This window comes from Octodon degus, unplaced genomic scaffold, assembly GCF_000260255.1.
Source record: "Octodon degus isolate 3935 unplaced genomic scaffold, OctDeg1.0 scaffold00014, whole genome shotgun sequence".
NCBI lineage: Eukaryota > Metazoa > Chordata > Mammalia > Rodentia > Octodontidae > Octodon > Octodon degus.
The window spans coordinates 17,944,454-17,966,723 of record NW_004524590.1 but is presented as its reverse complement, the minus strand read 5'-3'; the positions used below and the strand labels follow the sequence as shown (position 1 = coordinate 17,966,723).

At 35.9% G+C, this 22,270-nt stretch overlaps 1 protein-coding gene across 1 annotated transcript in view; it reads left to right on the top strand.

Annotated features, from left to right (window-relative positions):
• The window catches only part of Actr3 (ARP3 actin related protein 3 homolog), a 63,212-nt gene that overhangs the window by 573 nt on the left and 40,369 nt on the right, over positions 1-22,270 (top strand). The window contains exon 2 of the mRNA XM_004626369.2: positions 19,865-19,920. Within this exon, the coding sequence (XP_004626426.2) occupies positions 19,865-19,920 (56 nt within the window). The remainder of the gene's footprint in view (positions 1-19,864; positions 19,921-22,270) is intronic.

The following is a 22,270-nucleotide window of genomic DNA, read 5'->3' as shown; positions in this document are numbered from 1 at the left end:
GAGAGGCGCGGCCCACCTGGCCTTCCCTTCCTCCCGTGCCCTCCGCGCCGGCGCGGGCTCCCCGGGCCGAGCGCGGGGATGGAGCGGCCGGGTGTGGGCTCCGCGGGAGCGCTCGGACACCGCCGCCGCGCTGGGGCGGGAAGGGGAGGCAGCCGCTCCGAAAACGGGAACCGGCGCGGGGCTTTCCTCCGGCCGCGCGCCGCCTCCCGGCGACTCTCGCGGTCATTTCCAGCCTCCAGTGCGTTTTTACCGGTGAACCAGCCACATTTTAATTCGAGAAAGAAGGATGTCATGTATTACTTCTCTTGCCTCAAAAAAGTCCCCCAGTGAGCAAGCGCGCTGCAACTTCCTCAGTTTTGTCAAAGCCGCTTCCTGCTTTCAGTCTTCTATAGCCTTATAAGGTAGTTTTTCGTTTCCACCGTGAGCACATCTTATTAGGAGTTTCAAAATTAAGCAGATTGCAAAGACACTGAATTATCGGGCCTAGGTGCCTGTTTATTTGAACTTACAATGTTCTCGTGTGTTGCATTGGGGGGAAGTGAAGCACCCCGGAAAACTAAGTTGTACATGTTCATTCTGTGAGCGATAATCTTGGAGGCGGAAGATGGAAAGGTGTAAAGGAATTTGCTTAATGTGCAAGTAGTTGTTCCTGATGAATATGTAGTGCAGCTACATAAAGAAATAAAAGCTGTAAAAATAGCTTTTAATAGCTTTTTGTATTAGAGAGTTACAGCACACTATACCTGCTACACAGTCCTTTCAGTGTTGAAGGACAGCTTTCTGTTGAAATATCGAAAGTTGTTTGCTTTTCCTTTTCTCTCTTTCCTATTTCCAGCTCTTTTTGTTTCTGTTTTTTTCTGCCTGTGCTGATTACATCTCGTTTTGTCCCCAAACACAGATTTTTGAGGGTAGGGTACAATTGGTAGTTTCTCCACCTTTTATTTTGCACCGTATTATCCTTAGTTAAAAGATAGCTTTCATCTCACTAAGTAAATGTTCTCAAATTTTTATTTTATGGTAGTGTACCAGTTTCTAAAATGCTAATCAGAAATCAGGAAACAGCTGTTGACTTAGAATTTTCCCTTGGAAAACAACAGCTTAGTTTAGCCTTGGAACTCTATGCATTTTATTAAAGTTAGTTTTTAAAAAAGTCTCATTTCCATAAACCAGTATTTTTTCCCCCTTTTTTGTCAAGTTGGTAAATAGTTTTGTGGATTAGTTTGAAACTAATTTTGGCCTGAGTAGGATTTTTCAAGTTTGTTGTGATAGTGACAAATGTTGCTGCATAATTATGCTTTAGAAATGACAAGATTGTCAATAAAAAGTGTAGTTATCCAAATAACATGCTAAGTGGAATGCTTTGTCTGCATTTTGCCTCTTTTGGAATACGATTTTGGTTATTTTTTAATTAGTTAGGTGTCTCATTGAGCTTAATTGTATTTACGTGACACTTTTTTTCTGAAAGGGCAACCTTGAATTTGTAACGCATGCCGAGTGATTTGGAAGAGTGGATTCAAAGGTTCAATAGATACTTAAGATATTTCTATTCTAACATTTCAACTATTATATTCTTGCATTATTGTTCTGATCTCGCCTCACAGGGAGTTTGTTAACAGGACATTCATTATCAGTGACTGGAACTAAATAAGTGTACCCTGTTTCCCTTACCATTTTTTATCTTCTGTCACACTTCCTCTTGTAGAGTTTCATTTATTTTGATTGTTGAAGGCATTGTAGCTGAGATAACCTATTAAACACAACTTAAAGAAAATTACCACATAAAGAGCAAACATTGAACTAGAGATAATAAACACTGTAAAAGTGGTCTTAAAAAGAGTTTTACATTCCAAAATATTGTGGTTCCCAGACCCAAATTGTGCACCAATAATTTATACATTATGGCTTAGAGGATGCATTCATCCCTTGGGTCTCTAATTATAATTACCTAATTAGTGTTAATTCAACATAAAAGAATCATCTAAATTCAGGTCATGAGGAACATACTCCTTTTGGAAAGAATGTAAAAAGAAAAACTCCATGTTGATAGCAGATCTACATGATTTTTTTGGCCTATATTGGAAAAGTACTATAGATTAAAGTGTAGGCACATTGACTTGGTTACTTAAAAACTGAATTGCAGGGGCTGGGAGTGCAACTCAGTGGTAGAATGCAGCATCTGCTTAGCATGTGGGATGTCCTGTATTCAATCCCCAGGACCAAACAAAACCTAAATTACAGTGATGAGAAAAGCAATTTTTTTACTTTTGTGTGTGTGTGTGTGTGTGTGTAACCGGGGATTGAACTCAGGTCCTTGCACTTGCCAGGGAAGCACTTTATTCCACTGAGCCATCTCCCCAGCCCCAAGAAAAGCAATTTTTAAAGCATTAAAAAATTGTAATGCAAAGGTAAGATTATCTTAAGTAGGGTTTTTGTTCTGTTCTTTGTGTTTTTACCCTAGTTTCTAAAACATTCCAATTAAGGGAACCCTTTCTGTACTTTTATTGTGTCATAGCTGAGTGAAAGAGGTTTTCATTGTGAATTTTCTTTTTCCCTGATGAAACATTGCACAGACTGTTTTCAATGATTGTAATGGCAGGGGTTAATGAAACCTTGGGTTAGGGATCTTGCACATATTCTGATCTAGAGTATATTAAATAATTTCCCTAATTAACTTAGTCTTAAAATGTCAGCAAAAATATTTTGTTGGGAGTCAATGAATGAGAAGCATATTTAATTCATTCTGTGGGCATATTCCAGAAGTTCCTTGATCTTGTTTGAGAGGAGTGGGGAGGAGCGAGGTAGATGCACAAAGGCATACATAAGGAAGTTCATATTTCTTACATGAGTATTATATATATTAATGTTCCATGATAATGCTATTTCTTTAGTCATCTCCAAAGACAGAAATATTAGCCAAAAAGCATTCATTAAATTCTTATACTTTCGTGGCTTATATTTTGCGTTCTGTTTGATGTGTAACAGACATACTCCTGTTGACAAATCACATTTTCTTAGCTAAAAAATCTTACCTCCTTTACTGACGATCTTTTCTTCCTGTTCATTTTGTGTTGAGGTGCCTAATTGGCTTTGGATAGTATGTAATGAACTTTTTACTTTTACTGTTAAAATGCAGTTCAGAATTTTTATTTTTAAATGCAGAAGGAAAATACTCACTAAACAAGAACCTGATGGCCAGAGTTTTTATTTCCCTTATTTAATGTGACAATTATTTTTGCTTCAGTTTGGAAGTGAAAAACTAGGATTGGAGAATTTAAAGTACTTTGTTATTGTCATCTAGTCAGCAGGTGCTTAAAAGCTGTTATTTGGACCTACATTCCATATTCAGGGCCCTGTGTTCTTTCTGTTTACACTAAAAGCATTCTTGAGCTCTTTTTCAGAACTACTGTTACACATTGGGTTTTGTTGTTATTTGGTGCTTAGTAATCTCTGATTCTTAAAGTTTTTTTTATATATAAAAAACCCCTTAGCCTAAAGAATTTGATTTAGAGAAATCTGCCCCTCCACCCGTGAATTATTTCCTTGTTGCTTTGCTTAAATTTAATCTCTAGAAAAAGTTTATTCTCTATAGTTTCTCCCCCCTCACTCAGGATATAATAATGGCTGGCATTCAGCAAGCATTATGTGTCAGGCCCTTTGCTAAATGTTTTATATTATATCATCAACATGAGAAGCATTATTTCTAGACGATAAAATTTAGGTTTAGAGAGGTTAAACTAAAATACTGTAACAAATATTTGATATCCTATTTAATTAGAATATGAGGGGGCAAGGGAGGTGGCTCAGTGGAATAAGCGCTTCCCTGGCAAGTGCAAGGGCCTGAGTTCAATCCCTGGTTCCGCAAAAAAAAAAAAAAAAAAAAAAAAAAAAAAGAATATGAGCATTTGACAATTTTGAATTGTTTAGGTACTTTTGATTGTTTTGGGGGGATTTATGATGTTCTAAAGGAACAGAGCCTTCATGGTTAGTAACTTGAGGGTGACATGAACAGGTAGAAAACCAACAAGTACTGTAAAAATCTAGGCTTAGCAGGTCACTTTTAGAATTATGATGAAAATGTCTGGTATGTCTGCTCTCCAGAATCTTAAGCATACATACAAAAGCTAAAATTATTAAAAATTAGACGATGCTAGATAACAAATGTTAAAATATGTAATAGCTATTATATAGATTCAAAGAGAAGAAAGATTATTGTGCTTAGGATACCAGCTTTTAGTGAATGTCAGATTTGAATAATTTTAAAGATTTGGGTAGATGCACAGAAAGAGAACATTTTACAAAGAGAAAATAATACTCTAATATAGCTGAATTGGAAGAGTAGGTACCATTTTTATTTACCTCTTAGCATATATTGTACTGCTTCCCTTAATTTAACATTGTAAAAACAATAACTAGGTTATGTAATGTGGAACAATAACATTTATTGGCCACCTAGGTACTATCAGCAGAGCTTTGACTGAAAAGTCATTTTATTTGATAGAGAATAAAAGTCCACATAGGAGAAACAAGGAGAAGAGGGCTTTTATAAATATTTGCAGAATGGAATGAAGTAGAACCAATTATGGAAGAGATTTGGAAAGAGAGTATAGAGTTTGATGCATAATAGAAACTCAAATCTTTATTGAATGGACAGTAGTAATTAACAGTGTGGTTTAAAAAAAAAAAAAAAACTTACAAAATGATGCATAAGAGAGCCTGTACCCAGTAACTCAGAATCTGAAGGATTGGGCCTAAGAATACCTGTCCATTTAAATGGATTTCCTAGATCATTCTAAAGCCCACTCAGTACTAGTTTTATAGAAAATGTACAATAAAATATTGGTTTTGGAGATGTGGCAGAAATAAATTTGAAAAGATTATGTTGTCTTTTGTTTATGTCCTTTGGCAAGATAACATTGTGTATTATGTACAGTTAGCAAAAACTTTGTGGTCTATTTTTTTGAGTTCATGCCCTATTATTATAGCTGCATGTTTTATCCTAGATGCAGCAAGTTCTTATTTTTCCTATCTGTAACTTGTAGAGCATACTTCTTACTTTATGAAATATTTAACATGTACTCTGTATTAAGAACAGCACAGTACATACCCAGCATATAGAACACATTATATTGTAATTGTAATCATCAGTTAGGTCCCATGTTTTTTTTTTTTATTATTTTTTGGGCAGAACCGGGGATTTGAACTCAGACCCTTGTGCTTGCCAGGCAAGTGCTTATTCTGCTGAGCCAGCTCCCCGGCCCAGGTCCCACTTTTTATTGAATTTCTTAAAGAACTCATTGTCTCCGGCTTATTTTCTTCTGCAAGGCTTGGCTTCCCTTTTAGAGTCAGAATATTTTTGTTGATATTATAGATTTCAAGGGAGTTATAGCTAGGTTTTAGGAGTTGATTCTCATGGATGTTAAATTAGGTAGCCATGAAGATACACGATTGGTAGCTGGAGTGGTTATTACAATAAGAGAATTAATTTTAAGGAAATGAGGGGCTGGGGATATATAGCTCAGGGGCGTAAGTGCCTTCCTGGCAAGTACAAGATTCTGAGTTTGATCTCTAGTGTCACAAAAAAGAAAAAGAAAATGAGGGACCCGCCAGATCTTAGTGGACCAAAGCGCCTGCTTAGATCCCCAGAGCCTTGCCAGCCCTTTCCCTAGGGTGTGATGAGACCTTGATTGAGACTGGACCTGGTGGCATGAGCCTGTAATCCCAGCACTTGAGAGGCTGAATACAGGAGGAGTACAGGTTCCATCTGTGCAGTGAGATGCTGTAGACCTTGTATTATAAACATTAAAAAAAAAAAAAAAAAAAAGAAAATGAGTAAAATTTGAGCTTGTTAAATTTGTAGGGATGTTTTATAATTGTTAGTGTCCTTGAGGAAGTAAAACATACAAGAATTTCTGGAATGAAGCTGGAGATCTGGGAGTCATGATTACAGTTTATCAATTTGCAGCTGATAAAATGAGAATTCAAAGAGAGAACAGAAAGAATGCGTATCAGTGTTCTGTGTTTTACAAATCCAGTGTATGTGATCCAGTTTCTTGAGCAACCCAGTAACATTGAGTATATATGACTTACAAATCATCAGTTACACAATTTCCTGTTTTATCTCACTTGCTGTAAGAGGCAACATCCTCAGTCAGAAGAATTAACTCAAGTTAGGTTTAAATTTCTTTTGTCTGTCATTTTCCACCTCTCCTAACAGGTAGAAACAGCTAAATTGTTGGTTTATGGGCAGAAGGTAGCTTTCAGCATTTGAAAACATATGAAAGCATGTGACTGTTCCTCTGTAATTCTCTTGCAATTTGTACCTTTTTTTCCCCAAAAGTACACTTATTTTCTGCAGAAGCTGTAACTAGAGAAAAAGCAAAGTAGTTAATTCATAGTAACACTACAAATATGTGTGGTATGATTTATCAAGCATTTGTAATATTCATAAGTTACAATACCTGATAAGGTCATGTTATTGGGATAATGTTATTTATGTATTTAGTACAGGGTCTCACTATGTAGATTGGACTCACAGTGATTCTCCTGTTTCCAGGCTGCCAAGCACTGGGATTACAGGCATGTGCCACCAGGCCCAGTCTCAGAATCAAGGTCTCAGTGTGCCCTCGGTGTAGGGCTCGCAGGGCAGGCTGGGGATCAAACCCTGGCCTCTGTGCTCTGCCTAAGCAGGTGCTTCGATTAATGTTTTAAATTTGTTTCTTTAAACTGGGAGAGTGATTAACCTTATTCTGTGTGCTGTTTTATACTTCATGTGAGCTTTTACATCATAAACTATAAAATATACATAATTGTAATACTAGAACAAAAGACAAAGTATCTTTACTTTCTTTTAATAACTTTGCCTCATAGTCATTCTTAAGGCTTTTCTATTGATTTAAAATTCAGGTCATTGTTACCTACTCCTTGTAATTAGTAAGAGTAGTCTTGAATATTCTTTATCTGTCTCCCCTACTCATTTGTTTCGATGCTGAGCATTCCATCTTTAAACATTCTTTTCCTGCTTTAAGAATGTTGCGCTTTGTGAAAAATGCATTAGTCTTGAGAAAGGCTGACTTTACCTTGTTTTCAGTATTCAGCATGCATAAGGGATTTGTGTGGCAAGTATGAGTCGTGAAAGGGGAATTTGGGTGCAGAAGATCTTAGAGACCTATCAAACTTATCAGGATGTAATCTTTGCTTTTAATGTTGGTTTACAATACACCACAAGGTATTGGCTTACCTTAGTTTTGTCTTAAATATGTGTTTCTGCTCTAAGCATTTTTAAAATTTGGGTACTTTGAGGGTAAAAAAAAGACTCACAATATAGGTGAAATTTGCTTTAATGAAAAGAATAAACCTAATGATTCACATACTGTTGTAGACCTTAATACTGTGAGAAATAATTCACATTTTATTTGCAGGTACAGTAAAACAATTCACAGTGGTGTTCTTAGTTGATAAAGTTGTTGAATTATCTTAAATTTTTAAATGAGTTACAATATAAGTTTTTTTTATGTATTTGGTACAGGGTCTGCAGGGTCTCGCTATGTAGATGGGACTCAGTGATTCTTTTGTTTTCAGCCTTCCAAGCGCTGGGATTATAGGCGTGTGCCACTAGGCCCAGTCTCAATCTCAGTGGGCTTTGGGGGCGGGGCTGGCATGGCACATCAGGGATGAAGTTTCTTAATACGGAGAATAACATGCTTATTTCTTATAGTTAAGGTGATGGTCATTAAGACCTGGTATAATCACACATTAGAATTCCTTAGTGTTTTGTCAGAGGTGGTATATGTTGTATAACACAAATGCAAAACTAATTTAATGTTGTCCAATATAACATTTTAAACTAACTCATTCTGTTCTTGATTTTATTTTATTTATTTATTTTTTGGCAGAACTGGAGATTGAACTCAGGCTCTTGGGCTTGCTTGGCAAGTGCTTATTCTATGAGCCATATCCCCAGCCCACATGTTCTTGATTTTAAAGAAACAGTTGCTTTCTGTAGATGTCAGGACAAATTATGTTCATAAAATGGAATGCTTTTTTTTTAAAAAAGATAAATACTTTTTTAATTGTTTCAGGGATTTGTTTCTTTGGATTTCAATTATAATGAAGTAAGTAGTATTATATATAAACCCACATTTTATTTTTATTTATTTATTTTTTTTCAAAGTTTTATTGATAAACATATAGCAATGAGACAGTTTCAAATCAAATCGAAAGTACAGTTTCAACAAATAGTACACTGCATATATTCTTAGTGGTTAATTGCTGTACAAGATGCAGACTTGTGATCCTATTTACAAACACTATTAGAAAAAATCATTCTATTCATTAAGAGAATGCAACTATATATCTATCCCAACCACTTTGAATACACAGATACAAAATGGACATTCATAGTTATACCCCATTTTTTTTAAGTTCCGTTATTGAATATTATAGGTGTGTAAACTCAGCAAAATATTCTAAAAGAGTCCAGTAGCCCGTAATAGCATTGGGTCTTCTGTTTAACTGGCAATTAAACCCACATTTTAGAGATGAAGAAATTGAGGTATTGTATTACTTTTTCCTCCTTGCCTGACAAAACACCTGACACACAAAATGAAGGAACAAAAGATTTGTTTAGCTCACAGTTAGTGGAGATTTCAGTCCATACTCCCCTGACTCCAAGGCAGCATGGCACATGGCACATGGCAGAGGGCCGCCATTCACGGCAGTGGAAAACAGCAAAGCGCAAAGGGAGGAGCTGTAGCTGCTTGCAGCTAGCTGGCCTCCTCCTCATACTTGTATGCAGATTATCTGCTCCACAGGGGTGTAGCTCTCACACCCATAATCTCAGCATTGGATCAAGAATCACAAACTCTAGAAGCTACCATATGACTGCATGAGGCTTTTAGGGGTGGGGGACAACTAGACACAAAACTGTAACAGGTGTAGAGTCCTAAGGGGTCTTCCAAAGTCCGCAGTTAGAGTACCACTAGCTGGAATATATGATTTTGAGCAAAAGTGGTTAAATTGTTAACCCAGTTTGAGAGTGTTCATCTTAAACAGTCGTACTTTAAAAGTCTCCAAATACAGAACTAGCTAATTTTAGTACACATAGGAAATACAGTACCTGGTCTTAGTGACCATGTCATTGATTTGATTTAAACTAAAACAAATGCAAGTTAGGTGATACAGAAGTATTAAATGACCATTTCATTTTTTTTTTTTTTTTTTTTTTTTTTTTGTGGTACTGGGGATTGAACTCGGGACCCTGCAATTGCCAGACAAGCGCTTATTCTACTGAGCTATCTTCCCTCACTTGACCATTTCAGTTTCATGAGGATATATATTTAATCTAATGTACCAAAACTGATAATGGCCGATTAACTCAGGGTGACTCAGGTAAGTAGCTGAAATGGGTAACATAGGATGATCAAAATGATGGTAAATGTTTAAAAAATGTATTACTATAAGACACATTGCTGTTAATGCCCCATGAAAATACTCCTTGTTAAACACATTGTGTCATTCTTGCCACTTTCTGAAGCATTTATGAAGGCTGCTTTTTGTGTTTTTATGAAGAAAGATTTTAAGAAAGGTGAATAGGTTGAGTGCTAGCTAGTGGAAAGGCAAGCTTGTAAAAACATTATTGCATGTCCTCATCCACTTCGTGCACTAGAGCTGGCACCATTCTGACTCTTCTCCAAAGTCAAAGTGACCATGAAAGGAATGTTTTGAATCAGTTCAGTGTATCAAGGCATCCCTGACAGTGCAGTTAAGTATACTCAGGAAAGAGGTCTAATAGTACTGCTTCAGAAAGTGGCAAGAAGAATGGCTTAAGTGTTTGAAGCAAGGTTATTCTGAGGGTGTTCATCACAATGTGTCTTTTTACTGTAATAGATTTTATGATTTAAATATTCACCTCATTTTTGATCATGTCTTACATAATTTCCAAATAAAAGCATGTCTTTTTGTTTATTCATTTTTTGAGGCAGGGGCTCACTATGTAGTGCGGTCTGACCTTGAACGTCCTTCTGTAGCTCATACTGGCCTCAACTTCACAATTCTCCTACCTCAGCCTCCTATGTGCTGGGATTACAGGTTTGTGCCACTATACTAGACTGGAAGTGTCATTTAGAATTTGCAGTTTGAAAATGAGTAATCAGCTGATCCATGTATTAGACAAGTAATTTTATTCTCATTCTTGATTATGCAGAACACAAAGATGAAAGTAAAAAATTGAACTTTAGAAAGTAGATTGTTTTGAAAAGGGAATTTAAAAAAATAAGACTTAGAGAACTTGGTATTTAACTGAAATAATGATTAGTTTAATGGAAACATGAGTTATTAGAAAATAGAATTCTTTTCCCAAAATAGAATAAATAGAATTTAAAAGATAACCTCTAGAGCATATGATCTATTTGGATGTATTTTATTTAAAAAGTACTCAGCATTTTAGTAAAGTTTTGTATCTTGTTGGAATGTCTTCATTTAAAAATTTGCTTTAGCTAGATATGATGGCACATGCTTGTAATCCTAGCATTCTGGAGTATCACCGAGTACAAGTCTGGGTTATATAGTGAGTTCAAAGCCAGCCTGAACTACACAGTCAGACCCTGTCTGGAAAAAATAAAAAAATTTTTGTTTTATAATAAAGGTAGAAATAACAGGGAAAGGGTTTTGTAGATGGGGGCTTCTTATCTTTTGTTGGTTAATTGTTTGTAAAAGGTTAAGAATTACATTCTAAAATGTCTTTTAAAGGAAATTTACATTGTTGTACAGATTTTGGAAATATGTCTATGTAAAACAGTTTTTTTTGAGAGTCTTGCTTTGCAGTTCAGGCTGGCCTTGCACTCACTGTGTCACTCACTGCCTGAGCATCTGGAGTATAAGATTACAGATGTGCACCACATGCCCAGCTGGTCTTTTATTTTAAAAGATGAATTTTACCTATTGTTGTTACTATAAGGATAAAAGTATCCCTTGATTACCTTTGTGAGTATGTGTAAGTGGCCTGCCTATTTTGTTTGGCTTCCTTTTAGAAACAGTTATTTGAAGAAAGGCAGGAACTTTGATTTTTTTTTTTTTTTTTAAATGAAACTTTTTTTTTTTTCCCCCCTGTCTGGTTGAGGCAGTTCAGGCTGGCCTTGAGTTCACTTTGTAGCCCAGGTCTCGAATTTGCAACAATTCTCATGCCTAATTCTCTTGAGTGCTGGGATTACAGGCATGCACCACCATTGCTTGTCTGAAACAGATTTTTTGAATTGATAAAACTGAGAGGAAAGAGAAATTAATTTATGGGTGTGTAGAAAATTTGGATGCAAATAACACCAATAAAATTACTCTAGCCAATATAAGCAAATGAATCAGTGAGGGAATTTAGTATGGACCATGAAGTGACAGGAAAGTGGGGTGAAAAGGAACAGACTCCAGGTAGCAAGAATGTGCTCTACCAGAGTTGTACTGCAGGGTAAAGTGTTGCAGCTAGATACTAACAGTGTGAATTCCAAGCTGTCTCTTTGTCACTTAGTGCTTAACTGCTGGATATAGTAACACATCCCAGTCTTCTAGGTGGATTGCCAAACCTGAGCAATTTTAGCAACACAGTGCAGACCCTTTCTCAAAATAAGGGGGTGTTAGAGATGTACCTTAGCCAAAAGCACTGGGTTTAATCCCCCTGGGCTTAAGTAAGTAAAAAAATTACCAACAGAGTTCTGATTAATACTCAGATTTGCTGGATACAGCCTTTTTTTTTTTTTTTTTTTTTAATATAAGTGTTGGTATAGTTTGATGGCTTAATACTGTTTTCTTATTCAGGATTGTGTATCTTAAGATAGTTATCTTTTATGTAAAATTATTAGTGGTATGCTTTCATGGTATAATGAAGGTGGGACCAGTTCATCTTGGGGTGGGATTCTTTCAGTTTTCATATAGTGGTTGTTAGTACCAAGAAATTTTATGTATTTAGTATAGGATCTCGCTGTGCAGCTCGGACTCATAGTGATCCTCTTGTTTCAGCCTCCCTAGCACTGGGATTACATGTGTATGGCACCATGCCTGGTCTTGGTGGCCACATACCTGGGGCAGGGCCAGCATCACATGTGGGGCTGGGGTTTGAACTCTGGTCCTTGCGCTTGCCTAGGCAGGCTCTTAGACCGCTGAGCTATCGCTGCAGCCCCAGTATCAATAAATTTTAGAAGATTGGTTGTATTAAATCATTAAGATTTTAAAAACAACACAAAGATGTATTGCATTCTAACATTTTAGGGCAGTGATGGCAAACTTTTTAGAGATGAGCACCCATACTGCAATTCAAAACGCAGTCATTTATTCCAGGGTCAACATTGCAAGTACATGTTGGGGCTGTACACTAATTTTGTGATGAAAGAGCGTTGTGCTAGGTCTGTAGTACCTGTGTTTATTCTTTAAAATGTTTTCATTGATGAATTATTTTAATTTTATGAGTTTTATTATGTTAATGAGTACATAAAAAGAAATATCAAAACTTCATAATAACTATTAAAAATCAGAATTAACTTTACCTTTTTGATGTAGTCTAAAAAATAACAAATTCCTATATGAACTGCCATGAAAAGACCAATAAAATTCAACAACAAAAATAATCTTTATTTCAATTACCATAAGTAAGCCAGTCTTCATACAATAACGGCACATATATTTTGCCTACTTTTGGCCTTGTGAGTTATATTTGACATTTTCTTCATCTTGCTGTTTTGTCAAAAGGTTCTGACAACACTACACAATGTGTAGATAACAGGAACATAAAATATCAATAGAACAAAGTGTTCAATTATTAATATATATTGGACATTTGGAATAATGCCAGCATTTATTCATTCATTTGTTCATTCATTTATTTTTTATATATTGGGGATCAAACTCAGGACCTTGTGCTTGCCAGGCAAGCTCTTATGCCACTGAACTATCTCCTTGGCATTGTCAGCATTTGTACATTAAGCTGTGTACTTGGCTTACAAAACCGAAACAGTAACATAGGAAATAAATTTATATATGAACTACAATGAAAATGCATTAGAACTCTACAGAAAAATAATCTTCCCTTCAGTTGTTACACCCAAGGCAGTCTTGACACATGACAAGTGTGTGTTCCTATGCATGTCTCACACTGACAGCACATGTGATTAGCTTTCCTTTCCAGTGTGGCGTGCTATTCTTGTCACATCTTGTCTTCCTCTTTTGTCAGGGTCTTCTTAGTATATTGTGCAGTGTGCGCTTAGCAGGAAAATAAGGCATCAATAAAAATAAATATATAACAAGTGCATAGACTAGACTTCAACAATTTCATATCAGCTGCTTACTTGCTTACAAAACCTAAAAGATAGCATCAGAAATAAAATCTATGTGAACTACAATGTAAACACAAACTCTTATCTCAGAAATTTCTGGACAGGTGCAACATCACAAAGAGCTACTAGGACAACAGGAAAACCAAAAAGGTGTCAGCTGTGCTCTATGAAAAAGGACAGGAAAACAGAACATTTGCACTATCATTGTGATATTTGTGCATGGAACATGCAGATGTCATGAACATGTACCTGCTTATTGACTTGTGAGCTCACCAGTGTGCTCCACAAGTTTTTTTGTAAACTGTCTGTTTATGCCACACCTGTTTAGGATCCAGTAAAATGAAAGCATTGGTGAAACTTTGTTCTTCAAATGATGGAATATTTGCTATTTAACTCATTAACAGTATCTATGGGGGCTAGTGAGATAACTCAGTGGACTAAAGTGCCTGTTTAGGCAAGTTTAAGCAAGTGTGAGGACCACAGTTCAATCCCAGGCACCATGTGCCCCACCAGCCCTGCCCTTAGGGTAGGCTCAGCTGGAGGCTGAGACAGGAGGATCACTATGAGTCTGAGGTGCATAGCTAGACCCTGTACCAAATAAATAAAATATTTTTTCAAGTATCAGTTTAGCCATGGAGATGGCTCAGTGGAGTAAGCGCTTCCTTGGCAGGCGCAAGGGCTGGAGTTCAATTTCTGGTTCCGCAAAAAAAAAAAAAAAAAAAAAAAAGGTACCAGTTTGATTTTCTTTGCTATACATGAGGCCAATACTGTATCTTTCTGAAGTCTGAAGGTTGTACTATACCGTTTTGTCTGTTTTGAAATTGCAGCTTTTTTGTGAATTTTCTGCTTTATTTTTGCATGAAATTCACTGGTCAACTTGTATTCTGTTAGGAAATGTAATTGTCAAGTGCCATATTCAGATTAGTCTGAAAGACAAGAAATCTGCTCAAGACATCATTTGGTTTAACATGAATAAAGACCTGGTGGCTCAGTCCTGGATAAATTTCTAAATTGAAAGTATAGTATGTCTTCATATTTACAAGGCCATATATTTTTATGCTTTATTTTGAAGGCTTTTTTTTTTGTTGTTGTTGTATACTGCCTAAAGCAAGAGCAACCAGCAAATGCTGCAAGATGTTCATCAGTAGTTATATATTCAGATGGTGTGTGCATTCCTTGATAATGAGTCACAAAACTCTCAAACAGCTAGATTATCAGTTCTTTTTTCTTTCTTGGGTGATTTTGTCATTATAACTCAGGCTTTTTTTTTTTTTAAGATAAGTTGTTGCTGCTTTATGGTTCAGCCTGGCCTTGGACTCACTGTGTAGTTTAGGCTGGCTTCCATTCCAGTGATCTTTGTGCTCAGACTCCTGAGTGCTGGGATTGCAGATGTGCACCACCACTCTTGACTAACCTCAAGCAATTTTGAAGGAAACCAAATCTCAGTGTCATTATACTGTAAACTCCAGGCTCTGTCTATGGTTTCTCCATTGGCCTTTTACAGTCCTGTGATGCCATGAGGAATCCTTGCTAAGTATAGCAGAACTGTGTGTACTTCAGCTAGTGAAGTTTCTTTCTTTTTTATTTATTTATTTTTGGTGGAACTGAGGATTGAACTCAGGCCATGTGCTTGCCAGGGAAGTACTTATTCCACTGAGCCATCTCCCCGGCCCTAGTCAAGTTTCGTAGTAAGCACATTTTTGAGTGTGGCTATAGGTGCATGCAGAGTGTTTTGTGTATTTTACAGCATCTTGTGGCATTTCATCTATTATAATTTCCAATATTGAATGACAGTGCTGGCATTCTGACCAATAGGTTTCATCCCTGCCAAGATTCTCATGTTTTCAGACCCATTTCTATCTAGTACTGGATCTTTCCATTTGGCTGTGTGACTTTTTTTTTTTTTTTTAATCTGGATAAAGGAGGGCTTCATTCCATATGTCTGTATCAGTTTATTGTTGCTCAATTTCGCTGTCACAGGAACTGCACTGTGCTGTCAGCAGTCGTCGTCATCAGTTACATATGTATGAGTCACCTGATGATTCACTTTCAGCCTCCTCCAAAACTTGCAAATCTGGTTTTTCATGTGCCATCTTACTGAACTGTATTCCTGGTTTCTCCAGGCTCAGAATCTGAGCCACACCCACACTCTAGTATGGTGCATTATGTATTTACATAACAAGAAGAATGGTATGGGTGTATTTTTATCTTCTGTGAGATCCAGAGAAACATACACAAAACCTGTTACATGGAGCCTTAATGGGTAAAAATCTCAGTTTGACACACACATGCACACACCCTTTGTGGTAACAAGTGGGTAAACACAAAGGTTGCTTCCTGAATTTCCCAGGGTCAGCTGCTCATTTGCATAGCTGGCTACTATTATGCTAAAGTACAAGTGGAGGAGTATGGGGTGGGATTTTGTAAGTAAGGTCCTGAAGGAACATGTGTAGTGTCATTTCTGCCTTTTGTGGCCCACAGGGTCATAACATTGTATTCAACATAATGTTTTGTTCTTTGCATGGTTATTTCATAGACTTTTATTCCAGCTGAATTTTTTTGTGTATGTAATACGTGATGTGGCTTTTTTTTTTTTTTTTTCCTTTTTTTTTTGGCAGAACCAGGGATTGAACTCAGGCCCCTGAACTTGTCTGCCAACCGCTTATTCTACTGAGCCATTTCCCTAGCCCCCGTGTATGTAATATGTATCTGTGAAAAGATTTTATTTCCATTTAGTAGATTAGTATTGATGATGTACTGATATTTTCAAATAGCTTATTTACTGTGAGATGCTTTTGAAAGCCCAAAGAAATATCAACTACTAAGTAAAATAATTTTTACTATATTTTTAATAAGTAAACATTTGTAGAATTAATAATACACAATATATGGCATATTCATGCTTTTTACATTATAAGCTTGATTTTACTGAACCTTCTATAAGTTGATTTCCTTTAGAAATGTACACTGCATAATGTAACATACCTATATGTATCAGCATTATTTCTCAATAGCACTTCATTCATCTTTATGTCACTTTCTAAGAGCAAATGAACATTCTTGATGACTATACCCAAATATACTTTCCCCTCCGTAGAGGCGGTAACTACTGTGATACTCTACATATTTCTTGGATAAAATTCTCATTTATCTATTGCTCTTCATTTCTAACAGCTTAAGTCCCCCCATTCAACTGACCTGATTATTTTTTTTTACTGCTGTTCTTTTAGTCACTGAGACTTAACTTCAGAGAGGGGTTTTGGGTTCTACAATCTCATCTGTAAGCAGTTGTCAAGTCTGTTCCCTCCTTAGTTAAAATCAGCATTATGGATTTTTCTCATGGCTGTCATAGTCCAGAAAGATTTTCTGTGAATTTAACCTGATTCCCTAAGTCACAGAGAAAAAGATTTTTTTTTGTTCTAGTTTCTCAAGATGTTGTACTGTCCTTAAAAGTTTAAAATCAGGATAGTTTTTTTCTTATTTTATAGTGTCTTGTTATAAACCATTTAGAAAGAAATACTTCGTTTAGTTAGTACATTTAAATTTGTTTAGTAAGTACATTTCCATTGTTGTGTAACTGCCATCATCTAACTCCAGAACTTTTTCATTTTACCAAATTGAAATATTAAATGACTCCTTTTCTCTCTACCTCAAGTCCTTTGAAGTCACCATTCTACCATCAATCTCTATAAACTTGGCTTTTCTAGGTACTTTGTAGAGTGCTATAATATATGTCCCTTTCTCACTTTATGAAAAGCCTGCTGATTCTTTATAGTTAACAGCTTTTCACATAGCCAGAAGAATTCACCTGTCTCCTGTTGATTCTTATCTAAGTTCAGTTTTTATCAGACATCACTGATGTTATTGTTTTGTTATTCTAAGAATATAGGCTGAATCCACTATGGTAAAACGTCAAAAAATGTATTTTTGACTAGTACTATATTCAAAGTATGACATGACAGTTACCTTTTTTGGAGACAAGTGGAATTATTGATCTCGTATCCCGAGGTAACTTATGCATAGATACCAAATACATTTTGTGTGTTTTTATATTCCTCTTCACTTTGTACAATTTCACCTCCATGATACATTGTTCTGTAAAGTTAAACAATATGTTTTGGAGATTGTTCTCTCCTACTAAGTAAAGGTTTCCTTAATCTTCATATCCTCATTATAGTCCATGTTAAAAATTTTGCAGATTACACTAATTTCCTTCCCCTTTGATGTATATTACCAGTCTCTTAGTGTTATAAGCAATTATAGCAAATGATTTTGTTTCATATTTTAAAGAGCATAATAGTTATTATGTTTCATATTGTTGTCTTCAAAGTAGTTCAGATTAGCAGATATAAATATGTAAAATTGATCAAAACATTAAGCATTAACTATTCTTTTCAATAAACCAGTAGAAATTAGTAGTAGTTTTAGCTATATTGTATACACACATACTTCCTTTCCTTTTTCTCCTTTCCCTCATCCCAGTTCTTAACTTTTGAGTAGTTTCTTTTCCTTTCACATTATTTATTGTACCATTCTCTTTGAGGTTGTTACATTAGGAAGACAATACAATGTTTACACTTGGAGGTCTGATTTATTTTACTTATGAGTATGGTCTCTAGTTTTTTTACCTATAAAAGTCTTAAGCTTATCTTTCTATATAACTGAGTAGTACTCCACTGTATGAAAATACCACATCTTTTTAATCCATTCCTCAGTTGATGGGCATTTGGGTTGTTTCTCAGATTGAGCGATGGCAAATTGTGCTGCTATAAACATGGGTACACATATATGATGTTTTCGGTTCTTCTAGAAAATATAAGGAGGGGAATAGCTGGGTTGACTGGTACCTATAATCCTAGATTTGGGGATGCTCACACTAGATTTCCATAGTGGTTGTACCAGTCTTGACTCCCACCAACAGTAGAGAAGGGTTCCTTTTTCTCCACAATCCTTCTAGCATTTGTTACTGGTTGACTTCTTGATGATAGTCATTTTTTTCTGGCCTAAGATGGTATTTCAGCATTGTTTTAATTTGCATCTCTTGAATGACCAATGATGTTGAATATTTTTTCATATTTTTATTTGCCATTTGTATCTGTTCATTTGTGAAGTGAATCTTCATCTCAGATGTCCAGTTTTGGGTTCAGTCTCTGGTTTTGGAGGCCAGAATTTTTTTCTTTTTTAATTCTTTATATGTTCTAGATAGAAGTCCTTTGTTTGAGAGACAGTGGGCTAAATTTTTTCCCCCAGTTCATTGTTTTGCTTTTTATCCTGTTGGTAATTTTTCCGTTTCTTTTTTTTTTATGTACAAAAACTTTTCAGTAAGATGAGATCCTAGTTGTTGATTCTTTGAAATATTTCCTGTGCAGTTTGGATTTTATTCATGATTTCTGTGCTGACCCTTATGTCTTGAAGAGACCTAGAATACCAAAAGCAATCTTAGGCAATAGAGGCAAAGCAGAAGGCAACAGAATCCTGGACTTGAAATTATACTACAAAGCTGGTGTGATGAAATCATCATGGTTCTGGCAGAAAACAGACCTGAGGATCAGTGGAACAGATTAGAAGATGCAGATACAACTACAGACACACTCAGCCCCCTTATCTTTGACAGAGGAGCCAAACATGTTCACTGAAAGAATGATAGCTTCTTTAATAAATGGTGCTGGAAAAACTGGCTTTCCACATACTGAAAACTAAAACTATTACCGATGTCTATTACTTTGCACTAAACTAAAGTCAAAATGGATCAAAGATCTAAATATTAAAACAGAAACACTAAATCTGCTAGAAAACAAAGTAGGTAGAAATTTTGTTACATGTTGTTTTACACATATATGACTATTGCCGTATATTGTGGTTTGTGTGTAGGTTCCCCCCCCCCTCCAAAAAAGAAGCCTCATGCAGTCATGGAGTGGCTTCTTGAGTGTGTGATTAATTCATGGTCTAGTGGTGAGATTATGGGTGAGAGTGCTGTACCCGCCATGGGGAAGATAGCCTGGGAGAGCCTTGCTGTTGTTGCTGCTGCCTTTGCTCCTGCCCTGCCTTTTTTGCTCTTGCTGTTTTCCATTGCCATGAATTGCTGCTCTCTGCCATGTGCCTCTCTGTCTTGGAGCCAGCTAAGTGTGGACTAAAATCTCCACAAACCGAGCTAAATAATTTAACTTTTCCTTCTTTCATTTTGGTTATCAGATATTTAGTCCCAGCAATGAGAGAGAAGTAACTGAAAACTGTAGGATCTATTTCTTGAAGTGGGATTTCTGTTCAGATATGGACAGAAATGTGTGGAATGTGTTAGGGACAGCTCATTGGTAGAGCACTTTGCTAGTGTACACAAGGCTCAAGGTGTGATTTCCAGCACACATCCCCCCACACCAAAAACTGAAGATACGATTTTTGTTGTAATTTTGAAATTAGATGTTAGTGTTCTGAAACTATGGAATTTTCTTATAAATTTTAATGAAATCTCACTTTATAACAAATGAAAATCTAAAGAATTATAATCACTAAGGTATTAGTGACATTTTATGACATTTTTTTCTATTTTGCAGATACACCAAACTAGGATATGCTGGAAATACAGAACCACAGTTTATCATCCCTTCTTGTAAGTATTTCTTTTAATCCACAAGTAAAAGAGCTCCCTTATGATCAAAGTACATAAGATAATCAGTTCTGGCTTTCTGTAAGATTCAGTCCTTTAAAACACAATTTACCAAGTTGTGACTATGGTCTTATTTCTGTCCCTGTAACTGTTCATTTCAGTTTTCTGTTAATTTCTCCCTTTACCATATTTATCAAATCTCTTTGAAGAAAAAATATCAGTGAGCTGATACAGATAAGATACTACTTGTTAATTATATAATTCCCTGCATTGACTATATTGCTGTCAGTAGTGTGTGGATTTAACTAATTAATAATACCTTCTGCATAGTATAGGTACAGAGACTGTCCTTTGGCTTGGAGCTGTGCTTTTTGTTTGTAGGATCTGTGCATGTTGGCATCTCCAGTGAGTACCCATATTTCAAAATGACAATGGGAGGAGTCTTACTTTCAGTGATACTACCCTGTTGTTCTCTAATGTAACTATTTTGGTTGTACACATGATGTTTTTAGAGTTTTTTGTCTTCCCCTTTTTCCCCCGTTAAATTCAGGTTTGCTGTCAGCTGTCTTTTAGTAGCTTAAAAAAAAAAATACAGTCACATTTGATTTCTTAGTGTACTTTTTTATTAGTGTAAGTGGTGTTGTGGTCTCAGTGAATGAATATACTTCTGATTTTCAAGTAATTCATTATGTTTTTTACATTGTACAGTTTTAACGAATACTGCTTATCTACTTTTCCTATGGTCATATTAAGACTGTTATGGCTGGGTGTGGTGACATGCATCTTTAATCCCTATGCCCTGTGGGGCTGAGGCAGGAGGATCGCAAATTCATGCCCAGCCTGGCAACTCAGTGTATTAGACTCTTATCTTAAGATAAAAAGCACTAGGGATGCAGTGCATTGTGAAAACCAGGGGTTCAATCTTTAGTGTTACTGCCCCCTCCAACAAAAATAATCAAAAGAACTTTTACACATTAAATGACAATCTTTCTGACTCATTACTTAGTGTAGTGCCTAACTCTTAGTTTTATTTTGAGCATGTCAACTAATTTTTTGCAGTAGTATTGATATGGCCTTTTTTGATATTGTTCATTTATGAAAATAAAATGGAAAAATAAATATGCAAAGTAGTTTAAATAGCTTATATCTCAAAATCAGTGGTGTTGAGAAAAAGGTAAGACTAGGAATGCCAAAAACTTACATATATAGTCTCATTTAGACATGCACTATTTTGTCACTTGTGTGACAATATTATTAAATGTGTAACATATGAAAAAATACACTGTCAAAATTGTACCTAGAAGGCCAAATATATTTAGGGTTTTTGATATGTGTGTATATCAAATATATGTCTTTATATATAGTTAATTCACTCTTTAAACTCACATTTGAGGGCCATGGAGATAGCTCAGCAGTCTAAGTGCCTGCCTTGGCAAGTGCAAGGACCCATGCTGTGCTGGCCACTGAGACTGGGTATAGTGGCACATGCCTGTAATCCTAGTGCTGGGGGTGCTGAAACAGGAGGATCACTATGAATCCAAGTTGCATAGTGAGACCCTGTACCAAATACATGAAATTAAAAAAAAGTGATATTTTCACTTACCTCTTTTTTTTTTTTTGAATTTCCTTTTTTTGGGTGGAACCGGGGATTGAACTCAGGCCCTTAGCCTTACCAGGCAAGCGCTAATTCTACTGAGCTGTCTCTGCAGCCCCAACTTACCTCTTTTCTGATACAGCTTCCTAGGAATTAGTTATATAGCAATTTAAATCTGATACTTTTGAAACTATGGTGAATTTTAAGTGAAATTAATGAAATAGTTCACTGATTTGATTCTAATATTTAAGTGGTACTATTATTATTGCCTTTTCCATTGTTTTATCCATATATATATATATATATATATATAATACGGATATATATGTTGTGTAAACTGAAGGACAGGGTTGTTTTTCCTTGTTTGTCTCCTTTTTTATATGTGCATAGTTGTCTGTTTTAAGAAATTGGAAACAATTGTTATCTCTACTGCTAACTAATAAGGATGTTCTTTTATGGGCTGGTACTGTACTAGACTTTATTTAGAGTTAAATATAGTGGTACGTTGGATTGTGAGCTTCTTTCCACTGTTCTGGTTGCAAAGTAAATTGGACAAGAACCAAATCAAATTTCTCCATTAGGTAAGTACAACCTAACAACTGAATTCTGTTCTTGACCAATGCAATTTGTAGCCAGAATCGTGGAATTTTAAGTTTGTAAGCCAAGATACCACTGTATTTGTATTAAGATTAATGTTAGGCCATTGTATTTGCTTCTGTTTCCAAAGGCTGCCGTAATAAAGTTTTAAAGACTATGTGG